Source organism: Carcharodon carcharias, chromosome 14 (assembly GCF_017639515.1).
Source record: "Carcharodon carcharias isolate sCarCar2 chromosome 14, sCarCar2.pri, whole genome shotgun sequence".
In the NCBI taxonomy this organism is placed as follows: Eukaryota; Metazoa; Chordata; class Chondrichthyes; order Lamniformes; family Lamnidae; genus Carcharodon; species Carcharodon carcharias.
Genome location: NC_054480.1, coordinates 124,206,344 through 124,224,852, shown reverse-complemented (window position 1 = coordinate 124,224,852; position 18,509 = coordinate 124,206,344). Strand labels below are relative to the sequence as shown.

The window sequence follows — 18,509 nt, the reverse complement described above, 5'->3', positions numbered from 1 at the left end:
CTCAGGCGATGTTTGGAGTTCCAATTTCCTTACCCTTGTTACTCTGTAGCATCGCTGTCCATCTGCCTGTGCCCACAGCAAACTCCAGGCTAGGAGTCTGTCTGTCTATGGAGACACTTCTCTTTTCAGAGGCAACTCACTAAAAGTCCAAAACAAAACAAACAGAAAAAATACTGGAAGCACTCAATTATAAAAAAAATTAACTTTCAGGTATCTAATAGTTTGTCAAGCTAAAGCTTATTTATTTATTTTCCTGCTGAGAGTTTACTGCATTTTTCTGTTTTTGTTTCTGATTTCCAGCACCTGGAGTACTTTGGGTTTCTTTTTGGAACCTTTTTAGTTTTAATGCAGGTTTCCATTTGTCAGTTGTACCACTACTTCTTCTTCATCAGCTGTGGCTCAATGGGGAACAGTATCACTCTGGATCAGCAGGTTCAACAACTCCACTCCATAGTCCAGGCTGACACACTGAGTACTGAGGGAGTGCTGTATTGTCAGAGGTGCCATTTCTGAAGTAAGCTGTGAAACTAAGGTCCCCTCAGCGCTCTCAAGTGGGCATAAAAGTTCTGCGATCATTATTTTGAAGAAGATCAGGGAAGTTCTCCCCCGTGTGGTCAATATTTATTCCACAACCAATGTCACTAAAAAAGAGATGATCTGGTCATTTATTTCAATGCAGTTTGTAGGATCTTGCTGAATACAAATTGCCTGTTGCAATTCTAAATTACGACAGTGACTTCATTTAAAGAACTTCATTGCCTGTGAAGCACTTTGCAAAGTCTTGAGGATATGTTAAGATTACAAGAAATGCTAGTCCTTTTTTTTCTGTTTTCAACTCTAGTGCCAGCTTTCTGGAAAAACACAGCGCTCAAAAGCTTTTATAAATTTTATATCAAAAACATACCTTAAAATTAAAATATTATTTCATTTTATCAGAATCAAAGTGTTTTCATACAATGAAAACTTATACAGAGGGAGGGAGGGTGAGAGGGAGGGAGGATGATAGGATTCAGTACACTCAGGATAACAGCTCGGTTTCACTTCCCAAGAGAGCTACAGATCCAAAGATGAGTCCAACCCATTAGAACCATGTGAATAAAAATGTCAGAATATAAATATTCCAAGTGCCTTTAGTGTAAATTTTATGAGGAGGATGTTGATGCTGGAAATGGAACTCAAAGTCAACCTCAAACACTCCCAGGACAGGTACAGCACGGGGTTAGATACAGAGTAAAGCTCCCCCTACACTGTCCCCATCAAACACTCCCAGGACAGGTACAGCACGGGGTTAGATACAGAGTAAAGCTCCCTCTACACTGTCCCCATCAAACACTCCCAGGACAGGTACAGCACGGGGTTAGATACAGAGTAAAGCTCCCTCTACACTGTCCCCATCAAACACTCCCAGGGCAGGTACAGCACGGGGTTAGATACAGGGTAAATCTCCCACTACACTGAACCCATCAAACACTCCCAGGGTGGGTACAGCACGGGGTTAGATACAGAGTAAAGCTCCCTCTACACTGTCCCCATCAAACACTTCCAGGACAGGTATAGCATGGGGTTAGATACAGAGAAAAGCTCCGTCTACACTGTCACAACCTCAGAAAAGAGCCCACTGCTTCTCCTCTTACTACACCAAATATCTTGACACCTCCCAAAGTCAGACAGCCAACTCAAGACAGGTTGAGGGCCTTTTTAAGCAGTGGAAGAGGCTCATTCACCACTGCTCATTGCGCACCCACAGTAAGCCCATCACAGTAGCACAGGATGCTCTGAGACATTGAGAAAGGCAGAATGGACCCACTGTGTCAAAAGGTCTTGCAAGGATGCAGCACTGAAGAGGGTACAGGATGGGAGACCACTGCTCAGTCTGGTGAAGGTCAGCGACCGTGGATAAGGCTCGACTTTGTCCTGCCTCCTTGTTTTTTGCCGACAAGTCCCAGTTCTGGCTGCCTGGGTTCGGGGCCGAGATCCCTGTAACAGTGCCTCTGGAAACACACCGAGCTCCCTTTCACCTCCAGACCATGGTGTTGACAGAACTCAGTGGCTGAGAGGAGGCTGTCCATGCCTAGCAAGTTTGCTAGGGTCTGGAGAGGGTAGCGGCAGTTGCGGCTGCTGTAACCATGGTTAAATACTCTGAGTAGATGGTGGCGGAAAAGCTTGATGTGCCGAAAAAGTGCGCAGCTCTGCAGGAAGGGCAGGCGGCGCAGTACTCGCAGGCATCGCACGTAGTTTCCTTCTCCAAAAGCTTGGTTAATGCCAAACGCCAACTTCATGGCAGGCGAATCTCTGATGTGGTCAGTCAGGAGCAAGGCATGATGAACAGCTTTCACTGATCCTGGAAAGAGAAGAGGGAGAGGCTGGGATCATTAAACAGCAATGCTGAATCAAGAAGTGAAGCTTAATGCAGTAGCTTATACCCCTAAGGAAAGAAAGCTCTAGTTACCAAATAAAACAACATGGTCGACAGAAAAGGTGAGAGATACCACAACACCAAAGGAAACAATATACCAAAGTGCAAAGAATAGTGTGGATCTTGGAGAATGAAAGGGATATACAGAACAGAAAAGGAAGGCACACTTACAAAAGTATATCAAGGTTAACACAAAAGTTAGAAAAAGGTGGTCAGGGAATTGTGGGCCCTTTATAAACTGAAGTGAATCACACTGCAGATGAAAATAAGGGATTGGCAGACTTATTGACCAATGACTTTGTGTCAGTCTTTCATTGAAGGGGATAATATACCTGTCATCCCAGAGAAACTAATAATGAATCAGGAACTGGAATTCTCTAAAGTTAATGTAAACAAGAAAACCGCAAGAGAAAAAAATAAAGACACAAAAAGCTGACTAATCCCTGGGACCTGAGGGTTTCCAGTTCAGGGATTTAAAGGAAATAGAAGAGGAAATTGCAGATGTTTTATTCGTAATCTATCAAAATGCTTCTGGCTCAAGAATTGTCCCTTTATATTAGAAAGGTTCAAATGTAACTCCATTATTTAAGAAATGTGAGAGAAACCAGGAAATTATAGAAAAGTTAGTCAGAGTGCAGAGGAGATTTACTAAAATGGTACCAGGGATGGGAGACTTCAGTTATGTGGACAGGCTGGAGAAGATGGGATTGTTTTCCTTAGAGCAGAGAAGGTTAAGAGGGAGATTGAATCTTGAGGTGTTTAAAATCATGAGGGGTTTCAATAGAGTAAATAAGGAGAAATTTATCTGCAGTGGCAGAAGGGCTGGTAACCAGAGGGACACAGATTGAAGGTAATTGACAAAAGAACCAGCAGGAGAGATAGGGGGAATTTTTTTTTTTACACAGAGAATCGTTATGATCTGGAGGGCGCTGAAAGGGTGGTGAAAGCAGATTCAATAGGAACTTTCAAAAGGGGGAATTGGGTAAATACTTGAAGGGAAAAAAATTGCAGGGCAGAGGGAGAAAGAAAGGGGGGGGTAAGAGAGTGGGACTAATTGGATAGCTTTTCAAATAGCACAGGCATGATGGGCCAAATTGCCTCATTCTATACTATAAGATTCCACAATTAAGGACAGAGTGACTGAGCACTGAGAGAAATTTGAGTTGATTACAGAAAGCCAACAAGGATTTGTAAAGGGTAGGTCATCTTTATGAACATAAATTGAAGTTTCTGAGGAATAACTAAAGTGGACAGGGGGATTTCTATGGATGCAGTGCCAAAAGGTTCCACATAAGAGAATAGTAGCACAAATTAAACCTCATGGAATTGAAGACAAATTATTGACCTGGGCAAGAGATGGTTAGATAGTAGAAGACAGAATAGGGATCTTGGGTATGTACTCGAGTTGAAAGGAGGTGAGTGATGTCCCATGTGGACCAGCGTTGAGGCTTCAATAATTCACTATACAGATTAATAACTTAAATAACTCAGTAGAGAGCCGTATAACCAACTTTACCAAATCCACAAAGATTGGTGGAATAGTGAGTAGTGTAGACAGGAGTAAAAAATTACAAAGAAACATTGGTAAAATGAGTGGGTAAAACTTTGTCACGTGGATTCAACACAGGAAAGTGTGAGATCATCCATTTCATAGGATTACATTGGATATATGGCACAGAAATAGTCCATGCATGCATTTAAGCTCCACTCGAGCTGCCTCCATTCTTTCCTTATCTAAATCCACCATCATAGCCCTTTATTCCCTTCTCCCTTATATGCTTATGCAGCTTCCTCTGAAATGCATTAATACTATTCGCTTCATCTGCTCACTGTGGCAGCGAGTTGCACATTCTCGCCACTGGCTGGATAGAGGTTTTAGGCCAAAAAAAGATAGATGCTATTTAAATGGTGAAAAGCTAGAAACTGTGGAGGCACAGAACAGGTTATATACAGAGTTAAGCTCCCTTAACACTATCCCCAACAAACACTCCCAGGACAGGTATAGGATAGATATTTGAAGCAGGAATATGAGAAGGAATTGGAATTGGTTTTGGAATGCTTTGACAGAGCCAACAAAGACAAAATGGGCTAAATCAACTCCTTCTGTGTTGTAAATATCAACAGTTTGAGGCTACATTGATGGAGTCACCTCACTCTGGCCTGCCCAGACGCTTGCACTGTCACAACAGGAAGACAAGTGGTTTGTTAAACTTGCTGCACATTAACATACCCAGGTTATACAGAATGGCAAGAGCCTGAAACTCAGCTTCATTTTCATAATTGCCAGTTGAATAGTTAGCAAGTAGCCAGCTGAAACACTCCTGTATGTGAATATCATTCATCTTCGAATCAAAAACCTGGATGGGTTCCTCACATAGCCAGTAAGAGGCACAGAGGAGGAAGCGCAGACTCTTCTCCAGAATGGTCACTGCGATGTGCCCAGTGACCTGTTGGATGGTCATGTCTTGCCGCACACTACGCAGACGGTCAAACACATAATCATAGACTTCCACCCAGGGCTCCTGGTGGCGTGGAACAATCTCATCAATTAGGTAGTGGACAGTTTGTAGGAGGACACTGGCTGGGCGAAGCTCATACAGTTGAGCAGTCTCCTTTCCAGCTGCTGGCCGTGAATATTCCTTCACTGTTCTCTGAGGATCAGCTTTCGGCAGCCGGTCTTTTGCCGTGCCCTCCAGGATTTCAAACTTGTGAAGTCTCTTCTGCCTTTGTCGTTCATCCCTCTCTCGATCCGGACACATCCCAGAACAGGTTCCAGTAAGGATCACATCCAGCTCAGCACACTTCATAGGCATCATACCGCTGTTTGGCATTAACGCATTCCTGAAGGGGATTATTCTGGCCTGAAGATGAAGGGAAAAAGAAACACAGGAATAGGAACATGGATTCAATCCGCTAACATCACACATTGATAAAGAACAGGAGGCCATTCTGTGCTGTGTGCCTGCTCCATCATCACAATTCCGCAAGGAGGGGGGGACTGAGGGAGGGGAGGAGAAGGGAGGGGGAGAGGGAAGAGGGTGGGAGGAGGAGGAGGGGGAGGGAGAAGGGGGGAAGAGGGGACGGGGAGGAGGACAAGGGGAGGAGGGAAGGAGGGGAGGAGAGGGAAGGAGGGGGGGGAAGAGAGGGAGTGGGGAGGAGTGGGGGACGAGACGAGGGGGACGGGGAGGAGGGGGGAGGAGGAGAGGGGATGAGGGGGAGGACGGGACAAGGGGAGAGGGGGAGGGGGACAAGGGGAGAGGAGGATGGGGACGAGGGGAGGGGTGACGAGGGGAGTGGGGGAGGGGGATGAGGGGAGGGGGGACAAGGGGAGAGGGGAGGGGGGGACAAGGGGAGAGGGGAGGGGGGACAAGGGGAGAGGGGAGGGGGGACAAGGGGAGAGGGGAGGGGGGACAAGGGGAGAGGGGAGGGGGGACAAGGGGAGAGGGGGATGGGGATGAGGGGAGGGGTGACGAGGGGAGTGGGGGAGGGGGATGAGGGGAGGGGGTCAAGGGGAGTGGGGGAGGGGGATGAGGGGAGGGGTGACGAGGGGAGTGGGGGAGGGGGATGAGGGGAGGGGGGACAAGGGGAGTGGGGGAGGGGGATGAGGGGAGGGGTGACGAGGGGAGTGGGGGAGGGGGATGAGGGGAGGGGTGACGAGGGGAGTGGGGGAGGGGGATGAGGGGAGGGGTGACGAGGGGAGTGGGGGAGGGGGATGAGGGGAGGGGTGACGAGGGGAGTGGGGGAGGGGGATGAGGGGAGGGGTGACGAGGGGAGTGGACGAGGAGGGATGAGGGGAGGGGGGAACAAGGGGAGAGGGGAGGGGGATGTGGGAGATGGGGAGGGGTGAGAGGGGAAGGGGGAGGGTTGACGATGGGAGAGGGAGAGGGGGATGAGGGGAGGGGGAGGAGGGACGAGGGGGGAGGGGGAGACGAGGGGGAGATGAGAGGGAGGGTGGAAGGGCAGAAGGGGACACGGGGTGGGGAGAGGGAAGTGGGCGAGGCCTGCTCCCTCCCATCGGGCCTGGGTCTCGGACTCGGTCTGCTCCCTCCCCTCGGGCCTCGGCCTCGGTCTGCTCCCTCCCCTCGGGCCTCGGCCTGCTCCCTCCCCTCGGGCCTCGGCCTCGGTCTGCTCCCTCCCCTCGGGCCTCGGTCTGCTCCCTCCCCTCGGGCCTCGGCCTGCTCCCTCCCCTCGGGCCTCGGCCTGCTCCCTCCCCTCGGGCCTCGGCCTCGGCCTGCTCCCTCCCCTCGGACTCGGCCTGCTCCATCCCGGGGCCTGTTGAGCTCCCACCCGGCCCCCGGCCCGCGGCCCCCGCTCCGCTCCCTCGGCGGCCGGAATCTCCCCTCCAAATTCCCAGATTTTCCCTCATTTGCCACCTTGACGCCTCTTTCGTTCTCATTGTCTCTTCTTCGGTCCCCTCCCCCCACCCACAACTTGCATTTACATAGCGCCTTTCATACAGTAGAAAGATTTGCATTTTCTAGTGCTTTTCAAAAACTCAGGACGACCCAAACCAATTTACAGCCAATTTAAAATATGTAATCGATGTAATGTCGGACAAGCCGCAGTCAATTTGGGTACTTTTAAAAATTATTTTACGGGATGTCAGCGTCGCTGGCGAGGTCACGGTTTATTGCTCATCCCTAGTTGCCCTTGGGAAGGTGGTGCTGAGCTGCCTTCTTGAACTGCTGCAGTCCCTGTGATGTAGGTACACCCACAGTGCTGTTAGGAAGGCAGTTCCAGGATTTCTACCCAGCGACACTGAAGGAACGACAATATATTTCCAAGCCAGGATGGTGAGTGACTTGGAGGGGAACTTCCAGGTGCTGGTGTTCCCATCTATCTGCTGTCCTTGTCCTTCTAGGTGGTTGTGGGTTTGGAAGATGCTGTTGAAGAAGCTGAGTTCTTGCAGTGCATCTTGTAGATGGTGCACACTGCTGCCACTGTGCATCGGTGGCGGAGGGAGTGAATGTTGAAGGTGGTGGATGGGGTACCTTGTCCTTGATCATGTCAAGCCCTTTGAGTGTTGTGGGAGCTACACTCATCCAGGCAAGTGGAAAGTATTCCATCACACTCCTGAATTGTGCCTTGTAGATGGTGGACAGTCTTTGGGGAGTCAGGAGGTATTACTCGCCACAGGATTCCTAGTCTCTGACCTGCTCTTGTAGCTACTATATTTACATGGCTAGTCTATTTCTGTTTCTTGTCAATGCTAATCCCCAGGATGTTGAAAGTAGAGGATTCTGTAATGCCATTGGTTTGATTCTCTCTTATTGGAGATGGTCATTGCCTGGCACTTTTATGGCACAAATGTTATTTTTTGTGATGTTGATTAAGGGATAAATATTGGCCATAATATCGGGGTAATTCCCCTGTTCTTCTTCGATATAGTGACTGTGGGGTCTTTAACATCCATCCAAGGAGGAAGACATTGGTTTAACATCTCATCCGAAAGATGACACCTCTGACAATGCAGCGCTCCTTTAGTTTTGCACTGTGCTGTCAGCCTGGATGTTTGTGCTCAAGCTGCAGAGTGGGACTTGAACCTGGAATTTTGTGATTCAGAGGTGGGCAGGAGAGTCCTAACAGTTGAGCCTTGGCTGAAGTCATAAAATATCCTAAGGACATAGACAAGTTGGTGGAGTGGGCAAGTAGGTGACAGATGAAGTTCAATGGAGGTGACTCATTTTGGTAGGAAGAACATGGAGAGACAATATAAAATAAGGGGTAAAACTCTAAAGGGTGTGCAGATGGGAGAGGGACCTGGGTGAATGTGGGTATAAGTCATTAAAGGTGGCAGGACAGGTGGTGAGAGCAGTTAATAAAGCATACAGTATCCTAGGCTTTATTAATAGGGGCATAGAGTACAAGAGCAAGGAGGTTATGCTGAACTCATATAGGACACTAGCCAGACCTCAGCTGGAGTATAGTGTACAGTTCTGGGCATCACACTTTAGGAAGGATGTGAATGCATTGGAGAGAGTGCAGAAGAGGTTTACAAAAATGGTTCCAGGGATGAGAAACTTCAGTTATGAAGATAGTTTGGAGAGGTTGGGATTGTTCTGCTTGGAGAGAAGGCGGCTAAGAGCAGATTTGATAGAGGCGTTCAAAATCATGACCGGGCTTGACAGAGTGAATGGGGAGAAACTGTTTCTGCTTGTAAAAGGATTGAGAACGAGAGGGCACAGATTTAAAGTGATTTGCAAGAGAAGCAAATGTGATGTGAGATAAAACTTTCACACAGCGAGTGGTCCAGGTCTGAAATGCACTGCTTGGAAGTGTGGTGGAGGCAGGTTCAATCGATGTATTCAAGAGGGCATGAGATGATTATTTTAAATAGAAATAATTTGGGAAAAAGGCATGAGAATGGCACTAAGTCATGATACTGATTCCGAAAGCCGATGCAGACACCATGGGCCGAATGGCCTCCTGTACTGTAACAATTCTGTGATTCAAACTTTAACAACACCTTTATTTAAGTTGTTTGTTTATTCCAAATGCTGTTTTAAGGTTAAACTTGCATTGTTATCTTTAGAAAGGAATAAAGCACTGACAAAGGGTTCCCTTTACTCTAAATCCCTCCCCAGTTGCAGGTCTGCGATTGGTATACACTTTCATACTGCGGCAAAGGGTTTGGGCAACCAACATCGATAGGGCTGCCCTCATGGACTAAGCTTTCATTTCCATAACTCCCTGGGCTGCCCATTATCATGCTGACAGGTGACTCCAGCCAGTCCTCTGTTGAATCTGCATCACTCTCACTGTAGTCACTCTGTGAAATTTCTTCTAGAAAGACATCTGGATATTCAGAGTTTTGCCAGTCTTCATTCTGTAAGTCGTTTAGTTCATCCATTTCATTCTCACTAATACCCTCTGTTAGAAACTTTCTGATCTGGTAGCCGCGATAGGCTGCTTGGATTATAACCGCAGCCTCTGCCTGTTTCCGAATCTGTGCTCTAGTCTGGTAGCCTTTCCACGCAGCCTGGATCATCAGGGCTGCCTTCACTTCCTCTTGGTACCGTTTTCGGGTCTGCAGTGATCTCTTTTGACACTCCTGGTATTGGTGTTTGAAGTGAACAGGTTTGGAGCGTACCTTATTTGAGACCATCTCAGTGTTGTAAGTTGTTCCAAGCAGATTCTTCCGCGATGCAGACACAATTGGTCTAGGGATATCAACAGACAAAGTCCCATCGGTTAATGTCATTCCCAATGAAGACACCGCTCTCTGGCGAAGTGAGGTCGATGATTGTGAAGCCATCAGTTTGACATCTCCTGAAACAGTTTCCTTGCGTTCTCGATGAGTGTCCCCATCTGGTAGGTCATGAGGGTTAGGTTTGCTGTAAACACCTCTCTGCCATTCTCTTGGTCTATCCTGAGAGTTAGTGGAACTTAATTCTACCTGACTTCCGGGAACAGAAGTCTTGTATATAAAGTTGCTACCACCATAGTCTAGTTCATTGGCCTGTTGATCGTCTTTGGTTGAGCTGTCTGAATTCAATGGGCACGGCACTGTCGAGGACTCATAGGCTGAGACCGGCTGCATTGTCGTTGCAATTTCGAGTTGCTTGGCTTTGTTAATGAAGTTAGAAAGAGCAGATGGCTGATCCTCCAATGAGCTGGTATATTTGATCAGTTTCCTGTTCATCTCAGGACTGGTTGATGTGGAGGATACCATATATTCTGATTTATTGGTAATTCTAAGCACTGGTTGATCAGACACCTGAGAAAGGTGAGCAATGCTTTTTTTCAACAGATTTACACTTTCATCTTCCACATCTCTATTAGTACCATAGCTGTACCTAGGCCTCCTTGAATTGGACAGCCACTGTACTGGATAGGTTTCCTTTTTCTCAGGAGATCCATCAGAACACCTGTCTCCCTGTTTTGTCTCAAACTGGGGTTCGTAAACGAGCCCTTTCCCCCATCCTTCCAAACACTTTATCGCTCCCAGTGAGGAACCACCTTGACTATATTCATCTGTTTCGTTTGCTGCAGTGCTCTGGAATTCCGGACTGTTCCAAGTCTCAACAGCATTGATTGCTGTAGAGTTTTTATCTCTTGAGATTTTTTGTGTTTTTCTTCCAGGATAATCAGGTGACAAAGAAATGTCTGCAAAGCCACTGGGAATCTGCTCAACAGCAGAATCAGCCTTAGAGTATGACCTGGACACACCAAGTTCAATATCTGGGCTCTGCATTATCATCACTGGTTGAATGTTGTTCAGCTCTTTCATATCTGGTTCAATTGTCATGTGTTCCCTGACCAAACTCTTGTGCTTTATGTGTTTTCTCTTGATCTCGGGGGTTTTGATGTTGGATATCACTGTGTACTCCATCTTTTGTGAAACTCGCAGGTTGGGTTCTGCAGGTGTGCTGTAGGAATATTTATCAGGAGCATATCTGATCTCTTCCCCTTTATCCATGCTGGCCCTGTAGCTGTATTTTGGGCGCTGTGATGAGGGGCTGATGTAGGGTTCTCCCCAACTTTCATCCTCCACTGAGAAAGGTGTGTGGTTTTCGGATACTCGACGTCTTGACTCTAAGTGTGAACTGAAGAGAGGAACCTTCTCTGACCGTTCCAGAATCTTCTCTCCCCCTCCCTTGCTGTCTCTTTCAACCCTTGGTTGGATATGGCCACTGAAATATTTGTCATCTCGTGACCTTCCCTTTGACCCCATGTCTGCTGGGATATCGCGAGGAGACTCAGACCTGGCCTTCATAAGCTTGCCCATTTTGTCATCCCGGACATTCAAAGTCTCCTCATCAGTTGTCTGGAGCCCCTGGGTATTCATGCCATTCGCACTTTCCTCTTTTGAACTCCTTCTGGACTTCCTTTTGCCGTGTTCAGTTGGAGGTCGACCGTCAACGAACGTCTGGTTCTTGGTTTCAAAGGGATGAGGCACTAACTCAGACATATAAAGATGGACATTAGGGCTCTGTCTGCTTTCTCCCCGTCTCCTGTTTGAATCTTTGGATTCAGGCCTTGGTGGTTTATCTGCGCTGCGATGTTTACCCTGGATTACCTTTGGGTCAGGACTATTGAAATTTGAATGCATGATGTGGGCAATTCTACAGCTGGGCTCTGTGAGGGACTCTGGTGAGGGACTGTAGTGCTTCTCATGGTGGTGTCTGTTGCCCTCCTCTTCACCTTTGTCCATGTTGGCCCTGTAACTATATTTTGGGCGCTGTGATGAGGGATCCCCCCAACTTTCCCCCTCCACTGACATGGATCTGTGGTTTTCGGAAATTCCATTTCTTGGTTCTGGGTACGTACCAGGGATAGAAACCTTCTCCCACCTTTCTAGAATCTTCTCCCCGCCTCCCCTACTGTCTCTTTCACCTCTGTGATGTGGCTGCCCACTGGCATGCTTCTCATCTCCTGACCTCCCCTTGGACCCGATATCAGCTGTTGCTCCTCTCGTATTATGTACTGAGGCAGATTTAAGGGTTTTGCCTGGTTTGCCCTCCTTAATGATCAGGTTTTCCTCATGACAGCTCATTGGCGTCTGAACAATAATGGCACCATTTCCGTGGTCCATCATATGACCTGAGAACACAACAGAAAGCATTTTGTTAGAAAACGTTCGTGGACTTTTCCCAGGATTTACAGAATGGCAAAGTGAAATTCATTCCACAGATTGGGGTTCAAAGATTACAAGGCCTGAAATTGTTTCATTTCCTGCTGCTTGACAGCAAGTGCTTAAAATATGGTGGTAATGCTGCAAGGTTTCTAACTGAGGACTAAAGTTATGATGTTTCCTATGATGAGAAACTTCTCACAAGAACTGAGCAGGTTTAATGATCTGACAGAGATGATAGTTTTAATGGTGAGGCTTTTTCCACCAGATGGATGAACAAGAGTGAGCAGGAGAGTGGGATTAGATTGGGTAGGATATTAAAGGGTGAGAGGGAGAGTGAGTTTAGCCTAAGTGTGATATTAAAAGGGTAACTGGAGCGAGGGGGAGAATGTGATTAGAACGGGTGGGATATTAAAGGGTACGGGGAGCAAAGGGGAGTGTTGGATTAGACTGGGTGAATAATTAAAGGGTGAGGGGGAGAATGAAATTAGAGTGGGTAGGATATTAAAAGGTGAGGGAGAGAGTGGATTTAGTCTGGGTGGGGTATTAAAGGGTACAGGGAGCGAGGGGGAGAGAGGAATTAGATTGGGGGGATATTAAAGTGTCAGGGGGAGAGTGGGATTAGACTGGGTGGGATATTAAAAGGTGAGGGGGAGAGTGGGATTAGACTGGGTGGGATATTAAAGGGTGAAGGGGAAAAATGGGATTAGATTGGGTGAATTATTAAAGGGTCAAGGGCAGAATAGAATTAGACTGGGTGAGATATTAAAGGGTGAGGGGGAGAGTGGGTTTAGTCTGGGTGGGGTATTAATAGATGAGAGGGAGAATGGGGTTAGTCTGGTTGGGTTATTAAAGGGAGATTGGGATTAGACTGGGTGGGATATTAAAGGGTGAAAGGGGAGGAGTGGGATTAGACTGGGTGGGATATTAAAGGGTGAAGGGGGAAAGTGGGATTAGATGGTGGGATATTAAAGGGGGAGGGGGAGAGTGGGATTAGACTGGGTGGGATATTAAAGGGTGAACGGGGAAAGTGGGATTAGATGGTGGGATATTAAAGGGGGAGGGGAGATAGGGATTAGACTGGGTGGGATATTAAAGGTTGAGGGGGGAGACTGGGATTAGACTGGGTGGGATATTAAAGGATGAGGGGAGAGAGTGGGATTAGACTGGGTGGGATATTAAAGGGTGAGGGGGGGAGAGTGGGATAAGACTAGGTGGGATATTAAAGGGTGAAGGAGGAAAGTGGGATTAGATGGTGGGATATTAAAGGGTGAGGGGGAGAGTGGGATTAGACTGGGTGGGATATTAAAAGCTGAGGGGGGAGAGTGGGATTAGACTGGGTGGGATATTAAAGGATGAGGGGGGAGAGTGGGATTAGACTGGGTGGGATATTAAAGGGTGAAGGGGAGAGTGGGATTAGACTGGGTGGGATATTAAAGATGAAGGAGGAGAGTGGGATTATATGGTGGGATATTAAAGGGTGAGGGGGAGAGTGGGATTAGATGGTGGGATATTAAAGGGTGAGCGGGGAGAGTGGGATTAGATTGGGTGGGATATTAAAGAGTGAGGGGGAGAGTGGGATTATATGGTGGGATATTAAAGGGTGAAGGGGAGAGTGGGATTAGATGGTGGGATATTAAAGGGTGAAGGGGAGAGTGGGATTAAACTGGGTGGGATATTAAAGGGTGAAGGGGGAGAGTGGGATTAGATTGGGTGGGATATTAAATGGTGAGGGGGAGAGTGGGATTAGACTGGGTGGGATATTAAAGGATGAGGGGGGAGAGTGGGATTAGACTGGGTGGGATATTAAAGTGTGAGGGGGGAGAGTGGGATTAGATTGGGTGGGATATTAAAGGATGACGGGGGGAGAGTGGGATTAGACTAGGTGGGATATTAAAGGTTGAAGGGGGAAAGTGGGATTAGATGGTGGGATATTAAAGGGTGAGGGGGAGAGTGGGATTAGACTGGGTGGGATATTAAAAACTGAGGGGGGAGAGTGGGATTACACTGGGTGGGATATTAAAGGATGAGGGGGGAGAGTGGGATTAGACTGGGTGGGATATTAAAGGGTGAGGGAGGAGAGTGGGATTAGACTGGGTGGGATATTAAAGGGTGAAGGGGAGAGTGGGATTAGACTGGGTGGGGATATTAAAGATGAAGGAGGAGAGTGGGATTATATGGTGGGATATTAAAGGGTGAAGGGGAAAGTGGGATTAGATGGTGGGATATTAAAGGGTGAGGGGGGAGATTGGGATTAGATTGGGTGGGATATTAAAGGGTGAGGGGGAGAGTGGGATTATATGGTGGGATATTAAAGGGTGAAGGGGAGAGTGGGATTAGATGGAATATTAAAGGGTGAAGGGGAGAGTGGGATTAAACTGGGTGGGATATTAAAGGGTGAAGGGGGAGAGTGGGATTAAATTGGGTGGGATATTAAAGGGTGAGGGGGAGAGTGGGATTAAACTGGGTGGGATATTAAAGGGTGAAGGGGACAATGGGATTAGACTGGGTGGGTTATTAAAGGGTGAGGGAGGAGAGTGGGATTAGACTGGGTGGGATATTAAAGGGTGAAGGGGAGAGTGGGATTAGACTGGGTGGGATATTAAAGGGTGAGGGGGAGAGTGGGATTAGACTGGGTGGGATATTAAAGGATGAGGGGGGAGAGTGGGATTAGACTGGGTGGGATATTAAAGTGTGAGGGGGGAGAGTGGGATTAGATTGGGTGGGATATTAAAGGGTGAGGGGGGGAGAGTGGGATTAGACTAGGTGGGATATTAAAGGGGGAAAGTGGGATTAGATGGTGGGATATTAAAGGGTGAGGGGGAGAGTGGGATTAGACTGGGTAGGATATTAAAAGCTGAGGGGGGAGAGTGGGATTAGACTGGGTGGGATATTAAAGGATGAGGGGGGAGAGTGGGATTAGACTGGGTGGGATATTAAAGGGTGAGGGAGGAGAGTGGGATTATATAGTGGGATATTAAAGGGTGAAGGGGAAAGTGGGATTAGATGGTGGGATATTAAAGGGTGAGGGGGGAGAGTGGGATTAGTTTGGGTGGGATATTAAAGGGTGAGGGGGAGAGTGGGATTATATGGTGGGATATTAAAGGGTGAAGGGGAGAGTGGGATTAGATGGTGGGATATTAAAGGGTGAAGGGGAGTGGGATTAAACTGGGTGGGCTATTAAAGGGTGAAGGGGGAGAGTGGGATTAGATTGGGTGGGATATTAAAGGGTGAGGGGGAGAGTGGGATTAAACTGGGTGGGATATTAAAGGGTGAAGGGGAGAGTGGGATTAGACTGGGTGGGATATTAAATGGTGAAGGGGAGAGTGGGATTAGACTGGGTGGGATATTAAAGATGAAGGAGGAGAGTGGGATTAAATGGTGGGATATTAAAGGGTGAAGGGGAGAGTGGGATTAGATGGTGGGATATTAAAGGGTGAGGGGGGAGAGTTGGATTAGACTGGGTGGGATATTAAAGGGTGAGGGGGAAGAGTGGGATTAGAATGGATGGGATATTAAACGGTGAAGGGGGAAATTGGGATTAGTCTGGGTGGGATATTAAAGGGTACAAGGAGTGAGGAGAGAGAGTTGATTAGACTGGGAGGTTCTTGAAGAAACACACCAGTGTAGGCTGGATTGATCAACTGACCTGTTTCTATTCTGGAATATTCTATTGAAGGAACACAGATTTTTAGGGTCAGGGAAAGAGAAATCATTTTTGATTGGTCTGTATCCCATTTTCCTCTGTACCCCTTAGTCTATTGTCTATGTCCATGTGCTTATCAATTGAAGCCATTTCCATGTCAATTTATCCAGTTCTCTTTCATGTGTATGAATTTCTGCTTTTAAATTCTGCCCCTATGTCTGCTGTGGCACTCTCACCTCAGAGTCAGACTCAGATACAAGGTCCATGCTATCACTCCCAGTGCAATACCGAGGAAGTGCTACACTGTCATTAAATCAAAGTCACATCTGCCCTTTCAGGTATGTGGAAATTATCCCACGGCATATTCTGAAGAAGAGTAGGGGGTTTCTCTCTAGTTACCTTGGGTCAATATTTATTCCTCAACCAAATTCTGGTCATTTTCACATTTCTGCTAATGGGATCTTGCTGTGCACAAATTCGTTGCCGACATTACAACAATGAGTACACTTCAAAAATACTTCATTGGTTGTGAAAAGTACATCCCAAGGTCATGAAAGGCGCTACATAAAGTCTTTTCTTCTTTATGTCAGTGTGAACAGTTTGATTGAATTTATCAATCCCTTTCATCATTTTTGAAACCACAATATCCCTTTTCCCAAACTTTCTTAAATTGTCCTCAGAATTGAGATTCTCAGGCCTGGTCTATGCTGTGTCCTGTTAATTGTCAGTAACACTGTTCCTGTCATATCAAGGATATAGTGATAATCCTGCTGGGATTTGCAGGTTTTCACTGTTCCCTCAGTTTCACTGTATTTACATTTGTTTTGTAACCAAGTTTCCTTCTGTTTATAATTTTGTGAAATGTCATCGCCCAGAAAAGAACATCTCAAATTACCCACTTTCCACAGTCTGTAGCTTTACTATTTTTCATTTTATTTAAGACCTGATAACAAATCACTGGATCACTTCACACAAGCGCAAGGAAATAAGTATCTCTAATAGACAATACCCTTGACATTGAACAGCAATACCATCACTGAAAATCCCCCACCACTAACACGCTGGGGGTTATTGACCAGAAACTGAACCGGACCAGCCAGATAAATATTGTGGCTAAAAGAGCAGGTCAGAGGCTGGGAATTCAGTGGAGAATAATTCACCTCCTGACTCTCCAAAACCTGTCCACCATCTACAAGGCACAAATCAGGAGTATGATGGAATATTCTCCACTTGCCTGGATGAATGCAGTCAAACAACACTCAAGAAGCACCATATAGGGCAAAGCAACCTGCTTGATCAGTAAGCACCCCATTCACCATCTTAAACATTCACTCCCTCCATCATCAGCACACCATGGCAGCAGGGTATACCATCTACAAGACTTTTTATTTGTATGTCTGGGAAAGCAGTTATAATGTGATGTCAAGGTTAACAATCCATTCATCTGCACCTTGCACTGCTGCAACTCGCCTAGGCTCCTTCGACAGCATCTTCCAAACCCGCAATCTCTACCATCTAGAAAAACAAGGGCAGCAGACGCGTGGAAACATCGCCATTTGCAGGCTCCCCTCCAAGACACACACCATTCTAACTTGGCAATACATTGATTAGTTTCCAACCTATAACTCACTCCCAGGTCTCTGTTATTCTATTTACAAATCCCAAACCCAAAAATTAGTTTCCAACCTGTAACTCACTCTCGGGTATCTGTAATTCAATATATAAACTACCTGAACCCCTCAATTAGATTCCAGCTTGCAACTCAGTCCTAGGTATCATACTATATAGAAACATTCCAAATCCCTGGGTTAGATCCCAGTCTGTATTGCAGCACAGTAACAGTTAAAGGGGAGAATGATCCACATCTCTAGATAATTAATTTTTGTGATTAATACCTTCATAGTCTTTCCTTTTTGCTTCATCTTCTTTCTTGTCTATTCGGGCCTCACCTCCTGTTGCTCGCCTTTGAATATTCTCTTCTTTCTCCCTGATCTCTCTCCTTTCTGCCTTCTTGCTCTCTTTATGTTTACTTCTGCGCCTTTCCCTATCTCTGTCTCTCTCTTTAATGTGATCCTTCACTCTCTCTCTTTCTTTCTCACGTTCCTTATTTTCATTCCTTTTCTCATCTATTTTCTCGTGACCTATTTCTACACGTTGATCTTTTTCCATCTTCCTTTTTTTGAAGCTTTCGTACCCACAGCGAAAAGAAGTACAGAAAATGATTAGAGACGTGTAAAGCATCTGGAATTAGTCAGTATTAATATGACCATTTTACAGGTTGTTCATTCATTCACGGAGACTGAGGGTTTGGTCTCCACTGAACTCTGCAAGAACACCAGGAGAGCAACCGAGGAGCCCAGGGATGGACAGCCTGTGTGACCTTTCCTGTTCTTTTGGTGAAGATCAGCATCAGTGCACAACCACTTGTGTACATTTGCATTTTTTGGTACCTTTAACACAATAAAATGTCCCAAAGCACTTCACATGAGGAAAAATTGAAACCTAGCCACATGAGAAGATCAAAAAGGTCAGTTTTAAGGACCGTCTTAAAGGAGGAGACAAAGGCAGAGGGGCTTAGGGATGGATTCCAGAGCTTAGGGCCAGGCAGTTGAAGGCACAGCCATCAATGTTGGAGTGATTAAAATCAGAAATGCTGAAGAGACCAGAATTAGAGGAACTAATCTAATTCTTCCTCAGAAGAATCTCAGAGGGTTTTTGAGTTGGAGGAGGCTACAGAGATGTGGGGGGCAGGGGGAGGCAAGATCTTGGAGGGATTTTAACTTTTGTTTGAAACAGAAAACACCCTTAAGTGTACACAGAGGTGTAAAGGAAACACAGACGAAACCAAAAACAGAGATTAGGAGAGGGTGACC

At 46.6% G+C, this 18,509-nt stretch overlaps 2 protein-coding genes across 4 annotated transcripts; both read right to left on the bottom strand.

The window, feature by feature from the left end:
• Positions 1-1,470: 1,470 nt before the first annotated feature.
• sac3d1 (SAC3 domain containing 1) lies at positions 1,471-7,136 on the bottom strand. Of its 3 annotated transcripts, none has more exons than XM_041204733.1 (3): positions 7,013-7,136; positions 4,647-5,277; positions 1,471-2,341 (listed from the first exon to the last, which is right to left on the bottom strand). In XM_041204733.1, exons 2-3 carry the CDS (start codon positions 5,245-5,247, stop codon positions 1,884-1,886), a joined length of 1,059 nt encoding a protein of 352 aa, XP_041060667.1. In that variant the 5' UTR covers positions 5,248-5,277; positions 7,013-7,136; the 3' UTR covers positions 1,471-1,883. The 3 variants fall into 3 exon arrangements, with proteins under 3 accessions (XP_041060667.1, XP_041060666.1, XP_041060665.1); XM_041204732.1 differs by lacking the exon at positions 7,013-7,136 and adding an exon at positions 6,790-6,852; XM_041204731.1 differs by lacking the exon at positions 7,013-7,136 and having other exon boundaries at positions 4,647-5,442.
• Positions 7,137-8,984: 1,848 nt separating this feature from the next.
• Positions 8,985-17,805, bottom strand: LOC121287606. Its single transcript, XM_041205534.1, has 2 exons — positions 17,532-17,805; positions 8,985-11,959 (listed from the first exon to the last, which is right to left on the bottom strand). The coding sequence occupies exons 1-2, from the start codon at positions 17,803-17,805 to the stop codon at positions 8,985-8,987; spliced, it is 3,249 nt and encodes a 1,082-aa protein (XP_041061468.1).
• Positions 17,806-18,509: the final 704 nt, after the last annotated feature.